The 20749-nt window shown below is 45.4% G+C and overlaps 1 protein-coding gene across 3 annotated transcripts in view; it reads left to right on the top strand.

Moving 5' to 3' along the window:
* si:ch73-15b2.5 (rho guanine nucleotide exchange factor 19) overlaps positions 1–18571 on the top strand; it is a 33322-nt gene extending 14751 nt beyond the window's left edge. For 2 of the 3 annotated variants that reach the window (XM_063033010.1, XM_063033009.1), the window contains exons 5-11: positions 2723–2849; positions 5471–5545; positions 6617–6709; positions 8323–8474; positions 10269–10415; positions 14521–14588; positions 17828–18571. In XM_063033010.1, the coding sequence (XP_062889080.1) occupies positions 2723–2849; positions 5471–5545; positions 6617–6709; positions 8323–8474; positions 10269–10415; positions 14521–14588; positions 17828–17853 (688 nt within the window). In that variant the 3' untranslated portion in view covers positions 17854–18571. The remainder of the gene's footprint in view (positions 1–2722; positions 2850–5470; positions 5546–6616; positions 6710–8322; positions 8475–10268; positions 10416–14520; positions 14589–17827) is intronic. The other variant, XR_010016065.1, reaches the window with a different exon arrangement.
* The last annotated feature ends 2178 nt before the right edge of the window (positions 18572–20749 follow it).

Here is a 20749-nt window from a genome sequence, read left to right as displayed (position 1 = left end):
CTGAAGCTTTTACTGTCACAGAAGTATCAATGTAATTCCTCAGTGTTCAGGTAGACTAGGAACAGAAGGGCATTAACACCTGTGCGATGCTGAACAAGTGAGACTAAATATTCTCATGGGAAGCAGTACATCACTTTTACTGGCCTTGCAGGAGCCTTAAATGGCCCGTTTGAGATCAGTTACTTTCACAACACTGATACGGGAAAATTACTGAGCCATACATTGCTCCAGCGATCAGGACAGTTAACCTGATCAAAGGGAATAAACCATAATACGTACTGTGGTTATTTCACTTGATCAAGCTGCTTGACTTCATTTGAAACTACAGCCAGACCTCAAGACCCAGGGGAATTGGTCTCTAGAGTTGCCCAGTGGCATTCTTTGGTGCCATGCTTGGTCTGTCGTATCCACGGTATCTGCAAGAGGAAGGTGATGTTGGCGCTGCGCAGCGTTGACACGGGTGGTTGTCTGATCCTGTCCAGGTTACACAGCGGTCGTCCTAACCTCTGCAGTCCCACCAGGACTGGCGGATAGACCTCGGAGCACGACTGCCTGCTTCGTGATACCAGAGTGAGTGTAAAAAAAAAGGTGTCAGTGAAGGCAAACCCTGTGTTTCTGAAATAGTTTGGATTTCAGAGACAATTCTTGACTCATGGTTTTACTAACTGGTGAAGACAATGGTGGTCCCCTCAACCATCTCTTTGAGTACCCCTGCGAGCTCTCTGTAGCTTCTTTGAACAGAGGGCACCTGACCTTGGGTGATGGGTTTCATCACCCTCTTTGGGTCCCTTTCACTGATCCTGGGAAGCATGCTCCCTTGCCCTCAGGGATTACAGAAGCAGCTTGTGCAGACGTTAGCTACACCGTCCTGCCGCGGAGCTTGTGCTGGCGGCACTGAGTGAGGGGCGGCTGAGGTACTGTCAGTGGTGTATCTAAATGCCAGCAGCAGTGGGAATGTTTGCATTTGCTGAAACAAGTCTTGCACAATGGAGTCCAACAGCACAAAATCCACCCACTGTCGTGATGAGGCCACACTCTGATTGGAGGAGCAACACCTTCTATCCCGTCTGGGTAGCCTCCAACCTGATGGCATGAACATTGAATTCTCAAACTTCTGGTAATGCACCCTGCCCGCCTCCCTCAATTTATTTCCTTGCCTCCCATCGCCTCCCTCTGGTTCTCCTTCCCCCTTTTTCTTTCTTCCATGGCCTTCTGTATCTTTCACCAATCAGCGTCCCAGCGCTCAACTTCATTCTCTCCCCCTCCAGGTTTCACCTACCGCCTGGTGCTTCTCTCTCCCCTCCCTCCACCTTTTAAAAATCTACTCCTCAGCCTTTTTTTTTCTCCAGTCCTGCTGAAGGGTCTCGGCCCAAAACGTCGACTGTTTACTCTTCTCCGCAGGAGTTACCCGGCCTGCTGAGTTCCTCCAGCAATCCCGAAATACCCAGGTGCAACATATGAATCTTTGTGGAGCTTTATTTCAAAGAAAAGTTCTAGTGAGGGACACGCGATATCCCAGTAAAGCTAATTAGTAGCACAGACACATTTCTATCAATCATAAGGTTCTAAAATAGAGGCTGGAAGCTTGTCCTGGGGATTAAAGGACTGTGTGGGAGGGTGGAATTAGGCTTGCTTTTATTTTTGCTATTGTTGTTTTGTTTTTTTATTTTGTTGTGTTCTGTGTAGTTCTGCCAAGCATTGTGGGCTTTATTGGCACCGTAAAGTGTGGAGACGCCTGCGGCTGCTCCCAGCACTCTTGGTTGTTAATGTAAATGACTCATTTCACTGTACTCATGACGAGCTCGAGTCATGAATTTTATTTTTATCTCCTCTGATCCTACCACACAACCATTCTCTAGATTGTCCCTCCGTCTTTCAGGTCCCCCCCACCCCCACCCCAAATGTTATATGATTGACCATTCAATGTTTGGCTAACTGTCCTCCTGATCCCACTGTGTTTATAAATCCATTGGGTTTTAGAGTGAAAGATGCAAATTAGAAAATGTTCAACAAGGTCACTAACCAAATGGGCACTGCATGAGGTAAGCTGGCCTAGTCGTTGGGTGGAAGTGATTTGCAGTGCATGCATGCTATATTCTGGTTGTGTCTATGCAGAGTCCAGTGTCTTTTTCTTTACTATAAGTGCTGAATTAGGCCATTCAGCCCATTGAGTTTGCTCTGCCATTCTATCATACTGATTCCAGATCCCACTCAACCCCAGACACCTGCCTTCTCACCATATCCTTTGATGCCCTGACCAATCAGGAAGTGATCAACTTCCTCTTCAAATATACGCACGGACTTGGCTTCCGCCGCAGTCTGTGGCAGGGCATTCCACAGATTTACTACCCTCTGGCTATAAAAAAATTCCTCCTTACCTCTGATCTAAGTGGTCACCCCTCAATTTTGAGGCTGTCCCCTCTAGGTCCAGGTACCTCCATCGTAGGAAACGTCCTCTCCACATCCACCCTATCTCGTCCTTTCAACATTCGGTAGGTTTCAATGAGATTCTCCCTTTCCCCCCCCATGTTCTTCTAAATTCCAGTGAGTACAGGCCCAAAGCTGCCAAACACTCCTCTTGTTAACCCCCTTCATTTCCAGAATCATTCTTGTCAACCACCTCTGGACTGCTCTCCAATGACAACACATCCTTTCTGAGATGTGGAGCTCAAAACTGTTGGCAATACTCTAAGTACATTTGCATTACCTGGTTCTCCAACAGGCTGAATGACGGATTTGTACAGGTCCTGAAGAAGCTGGAAGTTCAACCTCTGTGTCAGCGGCAGCCTTTGAAGTCCTTCCTCATCTTGCCGTTCCAACGTATCACAAGACTGAAGATCATGCTGGCGGTAATGGGCGTATAATCTTTGCTGTCCACTTGTGCATTTGTTATGGCTTTTCTGAAAGCTGTCTCTCTCCTCCTCTCCCTGGCCTTGACCGTTCCATTTTGAATGTGATGTGCTTTAATGTGCCTGCTTCCCGCTTCACTCAGTCCACCTGGGTTGAGGGAAGCTGAGGCGTGTAGTGGGACACAGACGTTGCAGGTCAATTTGCTGCCTGCGGCTCCAGTGGTACTAGTTTAATTCTGAGCTCTTGGTGCTGTCTTTGTAGAATGTCGTGGAGTTGTGCAGCAGGGAAGCAGGTTCTTTGGGGGCCCCCCACCCCCATCCATGCCGACCGAGGTGCCGCCTTGAGTTTGTCCCACTGTCTGCATATGGCCTGTAACCCCATTGTTCACTCTCTCAAGGACTGTGTGTTTCCTCCAGATGTGCTGGTTTCTGCCCACGTTCCAAAGATTGGCAGGTTAATTGGTCACTGCAAATTGCCCCTCATGTAGGTGGCTGGTGAGAGAACTTTGGGGGTGGGAGGGGAAGTGTTGACGGGCACTTGGGTTCCAGGCGAAGTAACCAGGACAAGAGTCTTGGGTGCTGTCATTGACCAGATGGGTTGAATGGCCTCCTGTGTCTAATGATCACTGAAAAGGTGAATCATAGATGCACCAAGTCCACCTCCCTCAATCTGCAGTGAACGATCGGTCATGCAGAGCTGAGTCAGTTCTGATTGTGTATATAACCAAACCCCACATGACCTAGCCACAAACCTCCCTTGTGGTCTGCGGTGTTTAAAATCCTGGTGCTTCACTGTTAGTTCCATCTATGTGAGAGGAACTGTAATCGAAAATATTTTGTATATTATGCTCACTTGTCATTGATATTTTGTCATCACTTTGCTTGCTGTAACTAAGTAAATCTTTTTTCTGTGGCAGCTGATGCTTTTATTAGTTTCATCTCCAGATCTTTGTGTCTAGGGTGGTAGATGTGGTTTATGTGGACTTCACTGAGGCTTTTGATGAAATGCTGCATGCAAGGCTAGTCTAGAAGGTTTGGGAATGTGGATTCCAAGATGTGTTAGCAAACTGTATCCATAGTTAGCTTTGTGATGGTTACATGGAACCAGCTGCCAGAGGAAGTGGTTGAGGTAGATACAGTTATGTAAAAGGCATTTGGACAAGTACTTGGATAAGAAAGTATATGGTTGGTAGTGGTTGGCATCTGTCTGTCTCAAAGGACAGTGGGTGGTGATGATTATCAGAAGCCTGGGTAGAAGGTATGGAGATCCTGAGATGCCCAGTCGTCAAGATCCCCCTCGTGCCCTCACCAGTGTAATCCAAAGGAAAGCTTATGAAGCGATATGTTTGGCACCAGCTTGGCTGCAGGAGCTGCTGGAAGGATGATCAATGACGTTCAGCTGCCTTAGGGGCTCCACTCTGGATTTGCTGTCTGGGGGTTTACTCCCGTAGCCTTCATCTCTCCTGAGGCCCCCAACAAGGCAGTGGGACTGTTTACCCGTAGCTGGGGATCTGGTACATGAGCACCAGGGCGTGTCCACACACCGGTGGGCTTGCGCGTCATGTGTGCAGGGGCCAGACCTCCTCCCCGTCCTCTGTAGTTCAGCCTGAGACTGAAAGGAGTTCAGTTTCTGTGTGTCGCCAGCGAGGAGGCTCTACATGAGGTTTGCTGCTGGAGAGGCTGTGTACCGACAGGGAGAGACTTACACATTCAGCTCTCCTTTTCGCCAGACTGCTAGCCAGTGGCGGAAGCTGAAAGTGAGAGCGACAAGCACTAGCCACTACACTACCACACCAGACATGTCACAACAGGCATTTTGACATCGAGGAAGTAGATGGCTACAGGCTAATATGGGCAAATGTGATTAATGTAGATTTGCATCATGGATGAATGGGGATGATCAGCCCATTTCAATGCTGTAGGATTCAATGACTGACTCCTTTTATTCCCTCTACCATTAACTCTTTGCTACTTAATCCAGCAGTGACTTCCTCTTTGTTCTCCATCATTCAAACTCTCCATATTGTAAAGTGCTGCACGTCTGGTATTTTCCTGTATTTTACGACAGAAGTCCATTTGTGCCAGTTCTCCACAGACCATTCCTATCAGTCTTAATTTCATGAAAGCCTGCAGTTTATTCTCTCTCATTGTCATCAGCACCCTTTCTCTTCCCCCCCCCACCCCCCCCCCAAGCTATCCAATGGCAAATGAACTAGCACATTTTCAGGGATTGTAGAGGTAAAGAACCTGGGCAACCCCATACAATGTGAGAACTGTGGGCTGTTCTTTCCAATTCTAATTTTTGCCTGAAATGTTATCGAAGCAAGAGGGAGCTGAAAATATTCAACACTTCAGCCGTGGAGAGAGGAATTGTATTGCTGTTTTGGTCTTTGGTTTGCACTTTTGCATTTTGTATTTCTGGTGTAATAAGGAGAAGATCAGGACAAATTACTTTCACTGTTTTTAAGTTGAATTTCCCCTTTTTCTGGCTTTGTATTCTGTGCCTTCACCCTGATTGGCAGCTATCACAGGAGAAGTCTCCACAGTTCAACCTGACTTGTTTACAGTAGGAGGAGAGGAATCTATCTGTAGTCATCTTTTCCCAACTTTTTATTTTCCAGAATATCTTGGTGTTGACCTCACCAGAATGTCCGATGTTGGGATCAGTCAGGAAAGCTGTGGAAGCAATTGAGGAGGTGAGGCTTTTTTCTTTGGGAAGCTTTTTGACAGCAGGGCACCTTGGCTGCTTGTCTTCACGTTCCAGCAAGGGCCTTGGGGACACTTTCTCTCCCCCCATCTGCTATTGTGAACAGTTTTAAGATGTGCTCCGGTCTGCTTTGTGTTCCCTTGCTGCTGACTAAGTAGGTCAGGCATTATTTCTCAAGTTTCCTCACAACAACCGGAGGCCATTGAGGTATCTTTCAAAGTGGCTCATCCTCTACGAAGTTTCCTGTAACCCGCTCTCCCTAATTTCCCATCAACGTTCTTCTCCCAATTCTACCGCTCAGCTGTACACCAGGGTCGATTTGCCACAGCCAGTTAACCTCCTGAACTGCATGTCTGTGGGATGTGGAGAGAAGCCAGAACAGTTCTGGGGAAAAGATGAAAACTCCACACAGACAACACCCCCAAGGTCAGATTGGAAAGCAGGTCACTAATTCCGTGAAGTAACATCTCCACTAACTACATTTCCGTTACCCGACACAATCTTGGCGTAGGGCTGTTGTTGCTGTTAATATTGTCACTCCATATGGTGTGTTAGTGTAGTGATTAACACAACGCTTGACAGTACAAATGACGTGGGTCCAATTCCCACTGCTGTCTGTAAGGTTCTCCCCGTGACCGTGTGGGTTCCACAGTCCAAAGAATTATCTTTTAGTAGGTCATTAGAACTTGTCTAGTGATTTAGGCTAAGATTAAATTGGGGGTTTGCTGGGCAGCATGGCTCAGAAGGCCCATTCTATGTTGTATCTCAATAAATAAATAAATAACTGGGAATTTATTTGCTGAAGTTGTCTTGAAATCTAGTATTTTAGTTTGATGTAAGTGCAACAGATCTATCTACTAAGAGCACAGCAAAGTGTTGGATAACAGCCCAAGAGCTACTTTGAATCCACCCTGTTGGCAGATCTTTCTGCAAAGTTTTGGAAGTGTCCTTGGAGTTCATGGTGCATCTGGGTAAGAGACAAGAAGTTGCAACCATTGGGATAAAGTGAGTAGGCAGGAGAGTGGGAGTAAGTAACACTTGTCTCTCATTTCTCCTCCAGATCGTGCGTACATGTAACGAGAATGTAAAGATGATGCGGCAAATTGAGGAGCTGGTCTCTCTGGAGAAGAGGCTGGAATTCATCAGCACCAAGGTATTCGTCAGCAGAGTAAAACTGAAATGGATTGAGTGAGCTGTTCGGTCTACAAAGCTTAAATATCATATTGCCATCTGTTCAGAACCTGTTCCACAAGGAAACGTATTAAGTTCTCACTGCTGGAGAGTAGCTCTTGTCTTTGCAAAGGGTGGGGAATGTTTGAACTGTCAATGCTGGGAAGCTGAAAAAGAGTTCGGCACTGTCTTTGAGAGTGGCAATGACTCAGGCAATTGCTATGCGATTCAACCAACATTTGGTGCTTGGCCTTCTGCAGCTTTAATTTAACAAAAGGCATTTGTAGTACGATCCAGGCTTTGTACTGAAGCCACTCCTTTTCTCAGCAGCTCTGTGCTCAGCACAAAAGATATTTAAGTCAGTTTGGGGAAAATTGCTTTATCGCTACAGAAATTTTGTTGGTCTCAAACGGTCAGAGTGAGATTGTGGATGCAGGCTGGTCTACCTAACCAGTCTATGTCGAACGGTGGCCACCCAGTTAAGCACCCGAATGAGTGAGATTGAGTCGGAACCTGAAGTCGGTTCAGCTGTGACCTCCTTAGAGGAGGTGCATTGCCATTGGTGTAGAGCACAGCTTGTGGGGTTGTGATTGGCTGGCAGAGACTTCAGAGGTTCATTTATTATTATCAAAGCGTATATCCAAATTCAACTCTGAAATTTGTCTTCTCCAGATAGCCACGAAACAACATGGAAGTCGTTCAGAGAGACATCTAACCCACCCACCCTGCCCCCCCAACAAAAGAATGGCTTTGTGATCATCAACCCCTAAAACCCCCACCCCAGACAAAATGGAACAAGATATATCGACCCCCCCCAGAAAACAGCCCCTCCCCTCACACAACAAAATGGAAACAGAGTGGGCAATTAAAAAAAAAACACAACTTAAAAACCGTAGGTCTGAGAAAGTCCATAGTTCATAACCGCAATGTTCCAATCCATAAATGCAGAACCACAATGCCATCCTACGATATCACCAGCACTCATCGAAAGAGGGGCAGTACGCGAAGCAAGCCACTCAGCAATAGGGCCGCTCACAGATCCCTCCTTCAATAGTGATCGAAAGGAAGGCAATCTGCGCTGAATTCTCGTTGGCTTTCTGCATTCACCTCCATGCCTCAATCTTCCCCAACGCTTTAACTGGCAAAGTGGAGTCGAGCATTGGCTCGCGCCCTGTCTCGAAGTTTCTTTGCGTCGAGGCCTTCTGAGTACGCGTTCCCTTTCCGGCAGCTTCTCGGAGGCAGCAAAGCGCTGGATCACTCAAACTATCTCCAAATTGCAAATCGGAGACTCTAACATTCTCAGAAACACATTTAAGATGAAAAACAGACCTAAAAGAAGAGGTTCTGGTGCACTATCTGGAAGATATCGGCTGAGGCAACGACATCTTGACTGGAAGACTTGATGGCTAGCAGTGCTTTCAGTGGGAGTAGTGAGAGGTCGACAGTTGCTGACAGGATAATTTCTTTCCCGAAATGAAACTTAATATCTGGCCATAAAGGAGATTGAACAAAGAATGGGGCTGATTTATTTTTCACTTATTGCATTCCGATTCTTTGCTGTTGCTGGTTTAATAAGTAACTTCTCTCCTTCTGCAGGCCCTTCCTTTAATCTCCCAAACACGATTCCTGGTTAAAGAAGGGGAGCTGAATGAGCTATCTGTCCCTGGATATAGACACAAACTGGGAAATGCACCTAAACCAATTTACCTTCATCTATTTAATGACTTGCTGTTGCTGTCTCGGAAAGAGTTAAGTGTCCAGACAAACTTGTTTTTTTTTTGCTGCTTGTGGATTATATTAATGGGCATTTTGTCCAGGCTACTGTAGGATTATGTTGGAGTTATTGATAAAACAATTGTGACTTCCTCGTGTTGGTTGTCCACTCAGCTGAATGATAATTCCTGAGAGTCCTGAAAGAACTTGTGGCATAGAATCTGCCCCCTGGTTGGCTGACTGTTCCTAGGCCAATGTTTTGAATCGATTCTGTACCGAGGGGCAGTACTAGCAAGCTCAGTATTTAGTGCCCGACCACAGCTTTCCTTAAAGGGGCAGTGATGCTGCACCCTTTGAACCCCTGCTGTCCCTGTGCTGAAAGCAGAGATTTTGTGCGTTCTTGTTTTTGACATAGAGCAGTACAGACCTCTGTGGCCCATGACGTTACGCCAACCTTTTAACCTGCTCTTTACTTACTGCCCATTATGCCATTGGCACTTGAAGCAACACTGAAGATCCTCTATCTGACTGTCCATACCGTCACACACAGATAACCAGTCAGGGGTGTTAGCCCTGAGCGGAACCCCCAGACCTGGAGGACCGGTGGACCACTCTTGGTCTGGCCTCTACCCTTTGACCTGCTCGGCGTGGGTGACCCTACCGAGAGTCAAAGCATAAAGCCCTGACTCCAGCCAACAGAGCTCTCCGGGTCATTGAGACACACAAACCTCCAAACCCTACGACAAGGTTGCAGTCCTCATGGAGACTTGACCTACTCCAGGCTCAATCTACTGCTTCCCTCCCAGATAGCCTATTTTCTTTCAACCATGTGCCTATCTAAGAGTCTCTTAAATCTCATTAATGTAACTGCCTCTACTACTACCCCTGGCAGTACGTTCTGTGCACTTAACACTCTCTATGTTTAAAAAAAAATCTTGCTCTGACATTCCCCTCCCCCATACTTTTCTCCAAAATTATGCTGTCTTGTATTAACCATTTTTGCCCTTAGAAAAAGCTGCTGGCTGTTCACTCTATGCCTCCTATTCACCTCCCATTCTCCTTCGCTCCAAAGTGAAAAGCCCTTGCTCACACAATCTCTCCTCGGGGCATGCTTTCGAATCTAGGTGGCACCCTGGTTAACCTCCTCTGCACCATCTCTAAAGCTTCCACATCCTTCCTGTAATGAGGCAACCACATTGCCCAAAGAAGTTTTTGATCCAATGATGAAATGGTGATGAAACAACAATTAATTATAAATGCATTCCTTTCTTGCAACGTCAGCCCAATGAGTGGGCTGCATGTATTTCCAAAAATGGGAGGTGTGCGACTTGGAGGGGGAAGGGTTGGGCAGTAGCATTCTCACACAATGCACCCTCTCATAGGAGTCCTCTAAATTAGAAATTGTTTAAGCTAATAAATTGCACAGGCCCCGAGATTAATCCCTGCCCTGTATTCTGTCAAGCAGTAGCGGGGAGATGAGGAGGGAATGGGCCCTGGAACAATGCTACTGATTATCCAGTGGATCATGCAGTCACTACTTTGATGGAACTGAGCGAGGCAAAATGAGGTTTGGCAATGATGTTTGCCATTGTTGAAAGCATGTCAGTAATTCAGGATTAGACGTGGGGAATAGTCATTTGAAACTGTAGCACAGCATTGTTCGATACCATCAGGAAGGGATAAGCTTTGGCTGGGTGGGTCACTAAAACCAAGTCAGTTAAGTTCATTACTCGGGTTGGCCGGGTCTTTTTATGTCAACTTGGGGGGAAAAAAAAAGATTATTGTGCTTTTAATCCTCCTTTTCATTATTTTTGATTCCTTTCTATCAGAGAAGACAGGTTTTCTGTTGTGGACTACGCCAGGACCTCCAGGGTGGGAGCTGACTGCCTTGAGGCAGCCTCACTGGTTTTTAAGCTGTGCCTGTCCGAGAATCACAAAGGAGCCACCAGGAATTTAATCTTGGGAGCAGGAAATGTGTAAGTGCTTATTTTTATATGTATTCTGGTTAATTGGGACACACTGAGACCAGATCATTTTGGCCCAATTATGTGACTGCCCCAATTAGCCAAAGTTTCATGGAAATAGTTAAAAAGGTATTAAAAAAAGATAAGTTGAACAGCAGTTTATGTACTTAAATTAATACCAACAAATTGGAACACTACCAAGACCGAAAGAAGCTTGAGGGAGTTGGATATGGCCCTTGTGGCTACGGGGATCAGGGGGTATGGAGGGAAGGCTGGTGCAGGGTTCTGAGTTGGATGATCAGCCATGATCATAATAAATGGCGGTGCAGGCTCGAAGGGCCGAATGGCCTACTCCTGCACCTATTTTCTATGTTTTAAGCTGCAGAAGATTGTGAACACGGCGCAGCACATCACACAAACCAATCTTCCGTCCTTGGACTCACTTTACACTGCACGCTGTCGGAGCAGTGCTGCCAGGATAATCGAGGACATGACCCACCCAGCCAACACACTTTTCGTCCCTCTTCCCTCCGGGAGAAGGCTCAGGAGCTTGAAGACTTGTACGGCCAGATTTGGGGACAGCTTCTTTCCAACTGTGATAAGACTGCTGAACGGATCCTGACCCGGATCTGGGCCGTACCCTCCAAATATCCGGACCTGCCTCTCGGTTTTTCTGCACTACCTTACTTTCCCTTTTCTATTTTCTATTTATGATTTATAATTTAAATTTTTAATATTTACTAATTTTTACTATTTTTAATATTTGTAATCCAGGGAGCGGAAAGCGCAGAATCAGATATCGCTATGATGATTGTACGTTCTAGTATCAATTGTTTGGCGACAATAAAGTATAAAGTACCAGTACAGGACTAAAAACTATTGGTTCCTAATAGTTATTGACAGGAATTCACCAGGATACACTGATTTTATTTAAAAAAAAAAATGTGTCCAAGGAGGAGTAGCACCTCTGAAGGGGCTTTTGTCCAATCTGGGGCAACTAACTTGCCTTTGGTCCCCGCTGGACACTCACCTCTCACCCGTGGCTCCGAGTAGCTGCTTGCAATCGATGGTGGCCACACCCTGATACACTGCTTCGACAGGCAGGCTACACCAGGTGAGAGCAGCTGGCAAGCATCGTGGCTCGGTGAGATGGGGACATGTCTGTCCCAGCATACAAAGCCAACTCCAGCAAACTGGGTGGGTGAGATCTATCGTGAGATTCGACGGCAAGGAATGCAGTCCTGCATTGTTCTGTGGAGTATAGAAGGCACAGAAGCCATCATAGCCATCTGCTATGATGAATTTAGAAGGATGAGAGGGGATCTGATTGAAACACATAAGATTATTAAGGGATTGGACACGCTAGAGGCAGGAGACGTGTTCCGAATGTTGGGGGAGTCCAGAACCAGAGGCCACAGTTTAAGAATAAGGGGTAGACCATTTAGAACAGTTGAGGAAAAACTTTTTCACACAGAGGATTGTGGATCTGTGGAATGCTCTGCCTGAGAAGGCAGTGGAGACCATTTCTCTGGATTCTTTCAAGAAAGAGTTAGATAGAGCTCTTAAAGATAGCGGAGTCGAGGGATATGGGAAGAAGGCAGGAACGGGGTACTGATTGTGGATGATCAGCCATGATCCCAGTGAATGGTGGTGCTGGCTCGAAGGGCCGAATGGCCTACTGCACCTGTTGTCTATTGCTGCAACTAAGGAAAACCAGTTGTGACAATTACTCGTACCGCCAGACCCAGTCCTCTAAGGTCGAGAGAGTGGAACTACCCCAGTGCAACAGCTTTTCCGCTTTAAAAACTTCCCTGCATGGGCTTCGTGTCATCATCAGATATGACAGATAACCACCAATTAAACAAAATCAGCGCAGACATCTAGTGCAGATAATGGACTGTCTTAATACAAAGCCTTCGGTTGTGTCCTCCAAATCTTCATTTTTCATTGTAACGTTCAAGACGCTCGTTGATGCCTTCAAAATTCTTTATAGTTCCTAACTTAAAGTAGTGAAATAGTTTCATTTTCTCGCCTGGCCATTTCTGACATCTCAGTGCTTGAAACCACAGTGAACAAAACAGTTCTGAATTGTGTTATTGCTTATTTTTCGCCAACTGTGACAAAAATCACTACCTTTTGAACAAAAGCACACGCAAGTGATACTATTTATTTGGGAAAAGAGTGTTCAATCTAAGCATGGTGTTGTCTTAAAAGTTACACAACTGCATGTGACTGATGCTGGTTAGAAACTGTTCAACAGTCTCCTGCCCCAATTAAGTGGCATGATATCCCAAATAAACTAAGGGAATCCTGGCTATTTTCTTGATTAGTTTTTGTTCTTTAAGAGTTGTCCCAAATAAGCAGCTGCCCTGATTTACCGATGGCTTAAAAAACTGGAATCTGCTGTATTTCAAAAATAAACTATTCACAAAAATTTATTGGTGAACAACCAAGAAGCGATCTCTCTCCCACCCCGCACCCCCCCCCCACACCACCTCCAAACACATAATAGGAAATGGAGACTTGAGATTCCACAGATGCAGGAAATCATGAGCAACACACAAAACCCCAGGTCAGGCAGCATTTGTGGAGGGAAATAAACAGTTGAAGTTTTGGGCTGGTGGAGGATCTCGGCCCGAAGCATCAATTCTGTATTTCCCTCTGTAGATGCTATCTCAACTTCAGAGCACCACCCCCCCCACCCCAGTGTTTTGTGCGTTGCTTGAGATGCAAGAGGGTGCAGAAACAATGCAGAGGGACTCGGTGAGTCAGAAAGGATCTGTGGAGGATAACGGATAGTTTTTGGTTGTGATTCTATCTGGACTTGAATGAAAGAGGAGGCAGGTGTGTGGCAAGAGCTGGCGGGTGATGGGTGGATCCAAGTGTGGAGTGGCGTTGGGTGGATGAGAAGAGGAAGAAAGTCTGAACTGGGAGGCATTGAGTGGAAATGACAAAGGACTAAGGGTGGAATTGTGATGGAGAATGGGTGCAGCATGGAATAAAGGGAGGGGAATCGGTGGGAAGAGTGAGTGGAGATGGGTAGATGGAGGAGAAGGTAAGGGAAGGAATTGCACAGGGTAATGGGGCCAGTTGGATCAGAAGGGGAAAGGGACAGGCAGGTTACTGCAAGTTTGACAATTCGTCATTATTGCTGCCAGCACGAAGTCTGCCCAGGAGAACAAGATGTTTCTCTAATTTTCACCTGGCCTTGACCTGTCCTTGGTGGAGAGGCGTGTCTATGGAAATGGGACATGGAAGTAAAATAGCTGGCTACCGAGAGGACCCCGGTTGGCACAGTGGGTTGTTCAGTGACCCCCTTAATCTGGTCTCACTGATGTGGAGGCCGTCACAACAAGGCACCGGATGCAATAAATGCCAGTGAAGTCACATAAGGAAGATTACCTCCCCTGGAAGGGCTGTTTAGGGCAGCGAATAGTGATGAGAAAGAGGTATAGGGGCAGGTGTAACTCTTTGTATGGTTACAGGGGTGAGTGCCTGGAAATGGGGATCAGTAGAAAGGGATGACTGGAGGGAGGAGTCAGTGATCCTCGCGGGGAGGGGAAGGTATGCTGGTGGTGGGCTCGTGTTGTAGGTGGCAGAAGATGTGAAGATGATGCTGAATGTGTGGGCTGGTGGGTGAAGCCCAGGGAATCTCTGTCCATGCTCTACTGGGAGGGGAGATGGGGTGAGGCCAAGTGTTGGGGAAATGGTGGAGAGGTGGCTGAGGGTTTTGTCAACGGCAGTGGGAAAGAAACCTACAGGGCTCCGACCTGAGACATCGACAGTTCATTTCCTCCAGCAGGCTGGCTGTTGCAAATGATGAGATGCTTGAGTTAGTGAGTGGATGAAGGGACTTTCTGCCATTTGAGAGGAATGTGCTTTATCACTGAGATACTTCCTGTCCCATTGTTCATTAACTTTCCTTGTTCCATGGTTTGGCTCTTTCGCCGATATCCTGTGGCAGGATTTACATATTTTCTTTCCAAGAGGAAATTCACAATGCAGATTCGCCTTCTGAACGCATTCAGTGGTCAGGGTTGCTCTGGTGTATTGGTGTGATCTCTCTGAGTGAGTATGTTTGTGACCATTGTCTCCCTTTGCTCTGTCCCCTGTGCAGATCTGAGGCCCGGGAGTGGGTGGCAGCCATTTGTGCTCAAAGAGCTGGAAGTGAATCACAGAACAAGAGTGAGTAGAATTATGGTCTCTATGGGGAACCTTTTCAAATATCTTTCATCAAACCCACTTTCCTGATACCCCATCCCTTCTACTTCATCATAGAACCCCACCCCATCAGTTAATTGTTTGGGCTTCAATTGTACTTTATTCAATCCTGCTTAGAATCTATTTCCTTTGTCCTCTTTGTGAAGAATTTAAGAAACTATGCAGCCATTCAGCCCTTCGAGTCTGCTCTGCCCCTCAATAAAATTATGGCCAATCTGGTTTTGGCACCAGCTTGCTTTTGCACTGAAGTCTGCAAGGTTTTTAAGTTTAGGTTATTTGGCCATTAACCTTCCCCTAGAATTCTGGGGGAGTTGCTGAGGTAGTGGGAGGATGAAATAGGATTAGCGTAACATTTCCCAATAAATGTCAAAAATTCAGGAGACAAGAAGGGTGAGAGGAACTAAAACATCACCAGAGATGAAGTGTTAGGCCAACTAACAGCACTAAAGTTTAAGATGTCCCTGGGACCTGATGGTCCACTCCAGTGTCTTAAAGGAAGTGGCTGCAAAACCATTGGAAGGAGTGAGCTTGTAAAATTCCATGCATTCTGCAGAAGTCCCCAAGGACTGTAAACTTTTAATATCTCATAGTCAGATTATCCAGAATAAGCATGAAATGGAACTTCATCTGACTAATTCACAGTTCACCACAAATTTGATACCGGAAGTGTATTGAATATTATTTACTGAGATAGTGCAGAATAGGCTCTTCGAGCCTAGTAGCTCAGCAATCCCCCTGATTTAATCCTAGCCTAATTGGGGGACAATTTACAATGGCCAATTAACCTACCAACTGATATGTCTTTGGACTGTGGAGGAAACCTGAGGACTTGGAGGAAACCTACACGGTCATGGGGAAAACGTACACACTCCTTGCAAGCAGCAGCCAGAATTGAACCAGGGTTGCCTGGACTGTAAGGTGTTGTGCTAACCACTGTTACCGTGATGCCCCCAATAAGTTATCTGGTTTGTATGCTCAACCAAGTCATTCTCAGGTTGGCAAGCTATAACTGGAAGGGTGCCACAGGGATGGCGTCAATAACTGAGGATGCATGACCCAATTTATATTAATAATTTGAGTGAAGCAGGTGAGTGTACTATTGCAAGATTTGGTGATGAGCGAGATAGAGGGTAAAGCAGGTTATGAGGAGGATAGAGAAAATGCCAAGGGATAGTGTCAGTGTATAGACAGATGTAGATGAAATGTAATGTAGGTGAGGTTACCCACTTCAATATGAAAAGGAGACAGCAGAGTACTTAAAGGGAGAAAGACAAAATGATGTTTGCAGATGACACAGGTTGGTGTTGTGGACAATGTAGAAGGTTGTTGTATGTACAATAGGACATAGACAGGATGCAGACCTGAGCTGAGAAGTGGTAGATGGTGTTCAGTCCAGAAAAGTGAAGTGGTGCACTTTGGAAGATCATACTTGAAGGCAGAGTACAATATTAATGGTGAAATTCTTAGAGTGTGCAAGGGACAGGGGGACCTTGCGGTTCAGGTCCATTGAAGTTGCTGCACAAGTTAATGGGGGTTAAGGGGTATGGTGTGTTGGCCTTCATTAGTTAGAGTTCAAGAGCCACGAGGTAATGTTGCATCTCTGTAGTTGGACTACACATGGAGTATTGTTTAGTTCTAGTTGCCTCGTTACAGGAATGATGTAGAATGTTTAAAGAAGATACAGAGGAGATTTATCAGGATGCTGCCTGGATAAGAGAGCAGGTCTTGTGAGGAGAGATTGATTGAGCTAGGGCTTTTCTACGTGGAGCGGAGGATGATGAGATGACTTGACATAAGGTGAGGCTTAGATCGTGGACAGCAGCATTGTTTTCCCAGGGCGGCAATGGATAATACCAGAGAACATCCTTTTAAGGTGATTGGAGAAAACTTTGCAGAAGTGTCAAAGGTAGATTTCTTTAACATTGGGAGCCTTGGAATGCACTACTTGGGTGGCAGTAGAGGCAGATACATCATGAAGACTTGGGAGACACTTAGATAGATGAAAAGAGTTGTGGGCCATGTGGGAGGAAAGGGTTACATTGATCTTGGAGTAGGTTGTATTCTATATACTAATGCTGTTCTAGAGGGATATGAGTCGTGTGTGTGTGTGTGTATGTATGTGTGTGTGTATGTATGTGTGTGTGTGTATATATAATATATATATATATAGACACACACACACACACATATACAGAATGTTGGCATGCAATTGTAGTTTGAGAGAAAAGAAATGAATGTTTGCTTTTATTTCAAGGGTGATGGTTTATACCTGCTCAGAGCACTGGTAAGATAAAATCTGAAGTATTGCCGATAGTTCTGGTTTCTTTTTCTGAGAAAGCATATTGCAGATAGTTCAGAGCAAGTTTACCAATTAATTCCTGGGGTAAAGGGGTCATTGAGTGAAGAAAGCTTGCACAATTGGGTCTGTACTCAACAGTTTATAAGTAATCTTATTGAAAAGTTAACACTAGGAAGGGAATTGATGGAGTAAATGTTGAGAGAAATCATGGGAGAATAACCTAGAACCAGGAATAAGGAGTTATCCACTCTTAAAAAGTGAAGAACTTCTGTTAGAGGGACATAGATCTTTGGAATTCTCTATCCCAAAGACAAGTCATGGCTAAGGAGACAAGACAGTATATACTGGAGGAACTTAGCTGGCAGGCAACATCTATGGACCAAAAAAGGACATTGATGTTTTGGGTCAAGACCCTGCCTTGGGACTGAGTATAGAGATAACTTCTGTGTAAAGGCTATCCTCTCCATTCTTACTCCTGATACAATTCCTTGAGCGTATCGGTTTCCTACATATGCTCTGGTTTCCTCCTGCATCTCATGGTCAAGTAGTTTGGTAGGTTAAAACTTTACTGTACTTTGCCCTCAATGTGTAAGTGACTGAGGGAATTTGGAAGGAGTTGTGAATGGTAAGGACAGACTGCGGTCTGAAGGACCTGTAATATAATTCTGATGCTGACTAAGATGCTTTACCTGGATATCCGAGACTGCAGTGATGGTCCTTTAACACTTGGCTTTGTACCTGCTGTGAGTGCAAGCACTGGAAATATTTTTTGTAACCTGCACTAACCTCTGCCTGTAGTTACACTTCTATTTGATAGTAGTGGAGGGATGGCAGCTGGGGTAGCCACCATTTATTTTTTTGTTCCTGTCCTGTAACTTTTCTGGATTTATTTTTTATTCCTCAGGAATGCTGGAAAATGCCGGACGCTAACACGCCTCGGTGTTGGAAGGGTTGAAGTGGACTCTGTGTCTGATCTGCCTGTTCCCCGTCCACCTGTCAGTTGTGTTGCTTGCTGCTGAACAGTGATTGCAATGCTGAGGGAGATTGATTGGTTTGAACCCTGTCTAACTCTCCTGCACATTATGAAGCTGTAATATGCCACAAAACTAATGTCTAATATGCGAAGGTTAAAGGGCAAGTTGGACAACAAGCTGGCGTGTAAAAGTGAGCAACTTTTATCATGTTTCTTTTGGGAAATACACTGGAGAACTTGGATCTGACAAAAATGTTGGGTGCTTGGGAGATTGGATGGCATGGGATCAAAGATTACTGGATGGTCCTAGTTCTAAGCAGTTATTGAAAGTTGCAATATCACAGCAGTCTAATATAGTGATTCTATATTTTGTCATAAAGGTCCTATGGAATTGCTTTATATTAAGTTATACAACAAGGCCAGAAGTTCTGATCTTGACATTTGGATTTGTTGGACTTTCATTGCTCCAGTACAAACCTCCTCTATCTTCTCACAGTAGCACCTCGCCCATTCGGACTTCTGATGAACCAGGTCTTGTGCAATGTTTAACTACTCGGGCCTCTACTTCATAGAATCCTGCGGACATTTCTGGAGACTGGCATTTATTACTGCATTTGTGAAAATATGCAAATAATTTGCTTCTATTTATTATCCTGTGCAGAGAGCTAATAAAGGTTTTAGGGTTTACTAAACTAGCCACAATTCCTCTTTGCACCAGCTTTGATTTTCCTGAGATTCTACTGTCCAATTTAACAGGCTCATTTGAATCAGATTGTGAGCTACTGATGGGGAAATGTGTTTGCCTGGTGCTAATCTTTATGCCTAGTAGCAGTGATCAAAGATCACCTTAACTAAAAGTGTGTCGTGAGCAGGCCTTTTCTGCCAGATAAAAGGGGATTGTCTTCTAGGTGGGGCAGGATTGTCTAGGAAGGTGGAATGTGTTTGATAGTCTCATAAATCAGAGAGCAAACTCAGTTGGGGTAACTATAAAGTCTCAAATTCAGGGTGGGGATAGTTTGTCTCAATTCAAAGAGTCAATAATTTGTGCATAAACATGCAACATGGCACTAAAAACCAAATGTAATAGGGATGTAAATAATGGAACCAACAATATACTGAAGTGCCCTGATTTGTTGCCTATTGCGAGAAATGATTTGGTTTTTTATTTAGAGGTGCAGTGCAGAACAGGCCCCATCACCAAACAACTCACTTGATTTAACTCTAGCCTAATCAGAACAATTTACCCTACTGACCCGTGTGTCTTTGGACTGTGAGGAAAGCAGAGCGCCCAAAGGAAACCCACGGACTCGTGAGGAGAACGCCCACATTTCTTCTCAGATGGTGCCGGAATTGAACTCTGAACTCCAGGAAGCCCCCAAGCTGTGATGGTGTCGCGCTAACTGTGGCGCCCTGCTGAAGAGCAATCTGCTCACTTCACCAGCTATGGATTTTCTTTCTCCCCCCCATTCCCTTCCTGTCTTCAGGAGGAATCAGCTTCCCTCCTCCCTCACCCCCACACAGCTACAACTGGAACCAGGTTCTCTCACTGTTGATATTATTCCTCGTGTTTCTCACCTTTCCCTGAACAAATGGAGGGTTAAGTTGTCTGGGACTGTGTCATATTTCCTCCTCCCCCAAATTAGATAAGAAACTGAGTACTTCGCCAAAACTTGATTCTCGGTGTGTTCCATAACCACGAGGAATAATGCATAATATTTGTAATTTTTTTTTGTGCAGTTTGAGCATCCATTCTTGACACAATCCAGATAACTGTGGCAGCTTGTGTGTTTCGGGCGCAGAATGCACTGTGCTAGCTTTGCCAAGGTTCCTGACAGCACATTCCAGACCCTGACCCTTGCCATCTGGAAAGCTGAGAATAGCAAGAACATGGGAACATTACCTCCTACCAGCTCCCTTCTGTGTCCCAGCCCACAGAGCTGAAAATGGGTCACCAGTCCTTCGTTGTCGCTCCCAAAAAAAAAATGAATCTAAGACACTCACTGCCATTGGAATCCACTGAATGGTCGTGGGCCAGGAATTCCCACCTGGCAGGGATGTTGCTCTCTTTCCAAGGAGGATCTAAGGGTCTTTGTCTTTGCCTGTGCTGGTTGACTGAGTGTAGCTGAGAACTTCATCCCCCATATCTGTCACTGAGAAGTGGCTCCCAAAAAAATGGGAAGCTGCTCATGTTTTCTCGGTTTCTCTGTGGCTCTTTAAATTGCTTGGGGAATGGAGGGGATATTGTACAGTGGAGAGGGGGGAGTCTGTAAAGGATCTTTTTGTGGGTGTGAAGCCCACCCTCTCACTCATAACTCATAGCTACAGTATGTCTCCAAGCCAGAGCGCACGCAAGCATCCTGTGTCTTGCGGCTCTTCTGGAAATGGGGTGACCTTGATTCTGGAGGTTCTTTGTTTTTTTTTAAAAAAGGTATAGCCTGCATATGTCTGTTCAAGTTCTGCATTATAAACATTAATTGGTTTGTATTCATGAGCAAATCCCAATTTGCCACCATTTTGCAGTCTTAGTGAATCTGCTTGTGAACCTCTTGGGCCCGGCTTCCTGACTGGATGTATGTTATACAACTCGGTAAAGGCAAACCCAGGGGCAAATGTGCAGGGAAGCGTAAGGTGATCCAGGATTTTGACATAACACTGAAGAAATGGTTCAGGGTGCTGAGTGATAGTGGGGCAGAAAGAAGTGCATCTTTCAACCAACACCCAGAGGATTGTTTGTATTTTTACAAGCACGTTTGTGGTCGGACAAAAGTTTAACTGGTGACAATCCAAACAAGCTTTTCTTTAAATTACATTTAAAGAAAACATCGCTGCTTTATTTTTAGCACATAGGAATGT

The sequence above is a fragment of the Mobula hypostoma genome, chromosome 25 (genome assembly GCF_963921235.1).
Source record: "Mobula hypostoma chromosome 25, sMobHyp1.1, whole genome shotgun sequence".
In the NCBI taxonomy this organism is placed as follows: Eukaryota; Metazoa; Chordata; class Chondrichthyes; order Myliobatiformes; family Myliobatidae; genus Mobula; species Mobula hypostoma.
This window is presented reverse-complemented; position numbering and strand designations above follow the sequence as displayed.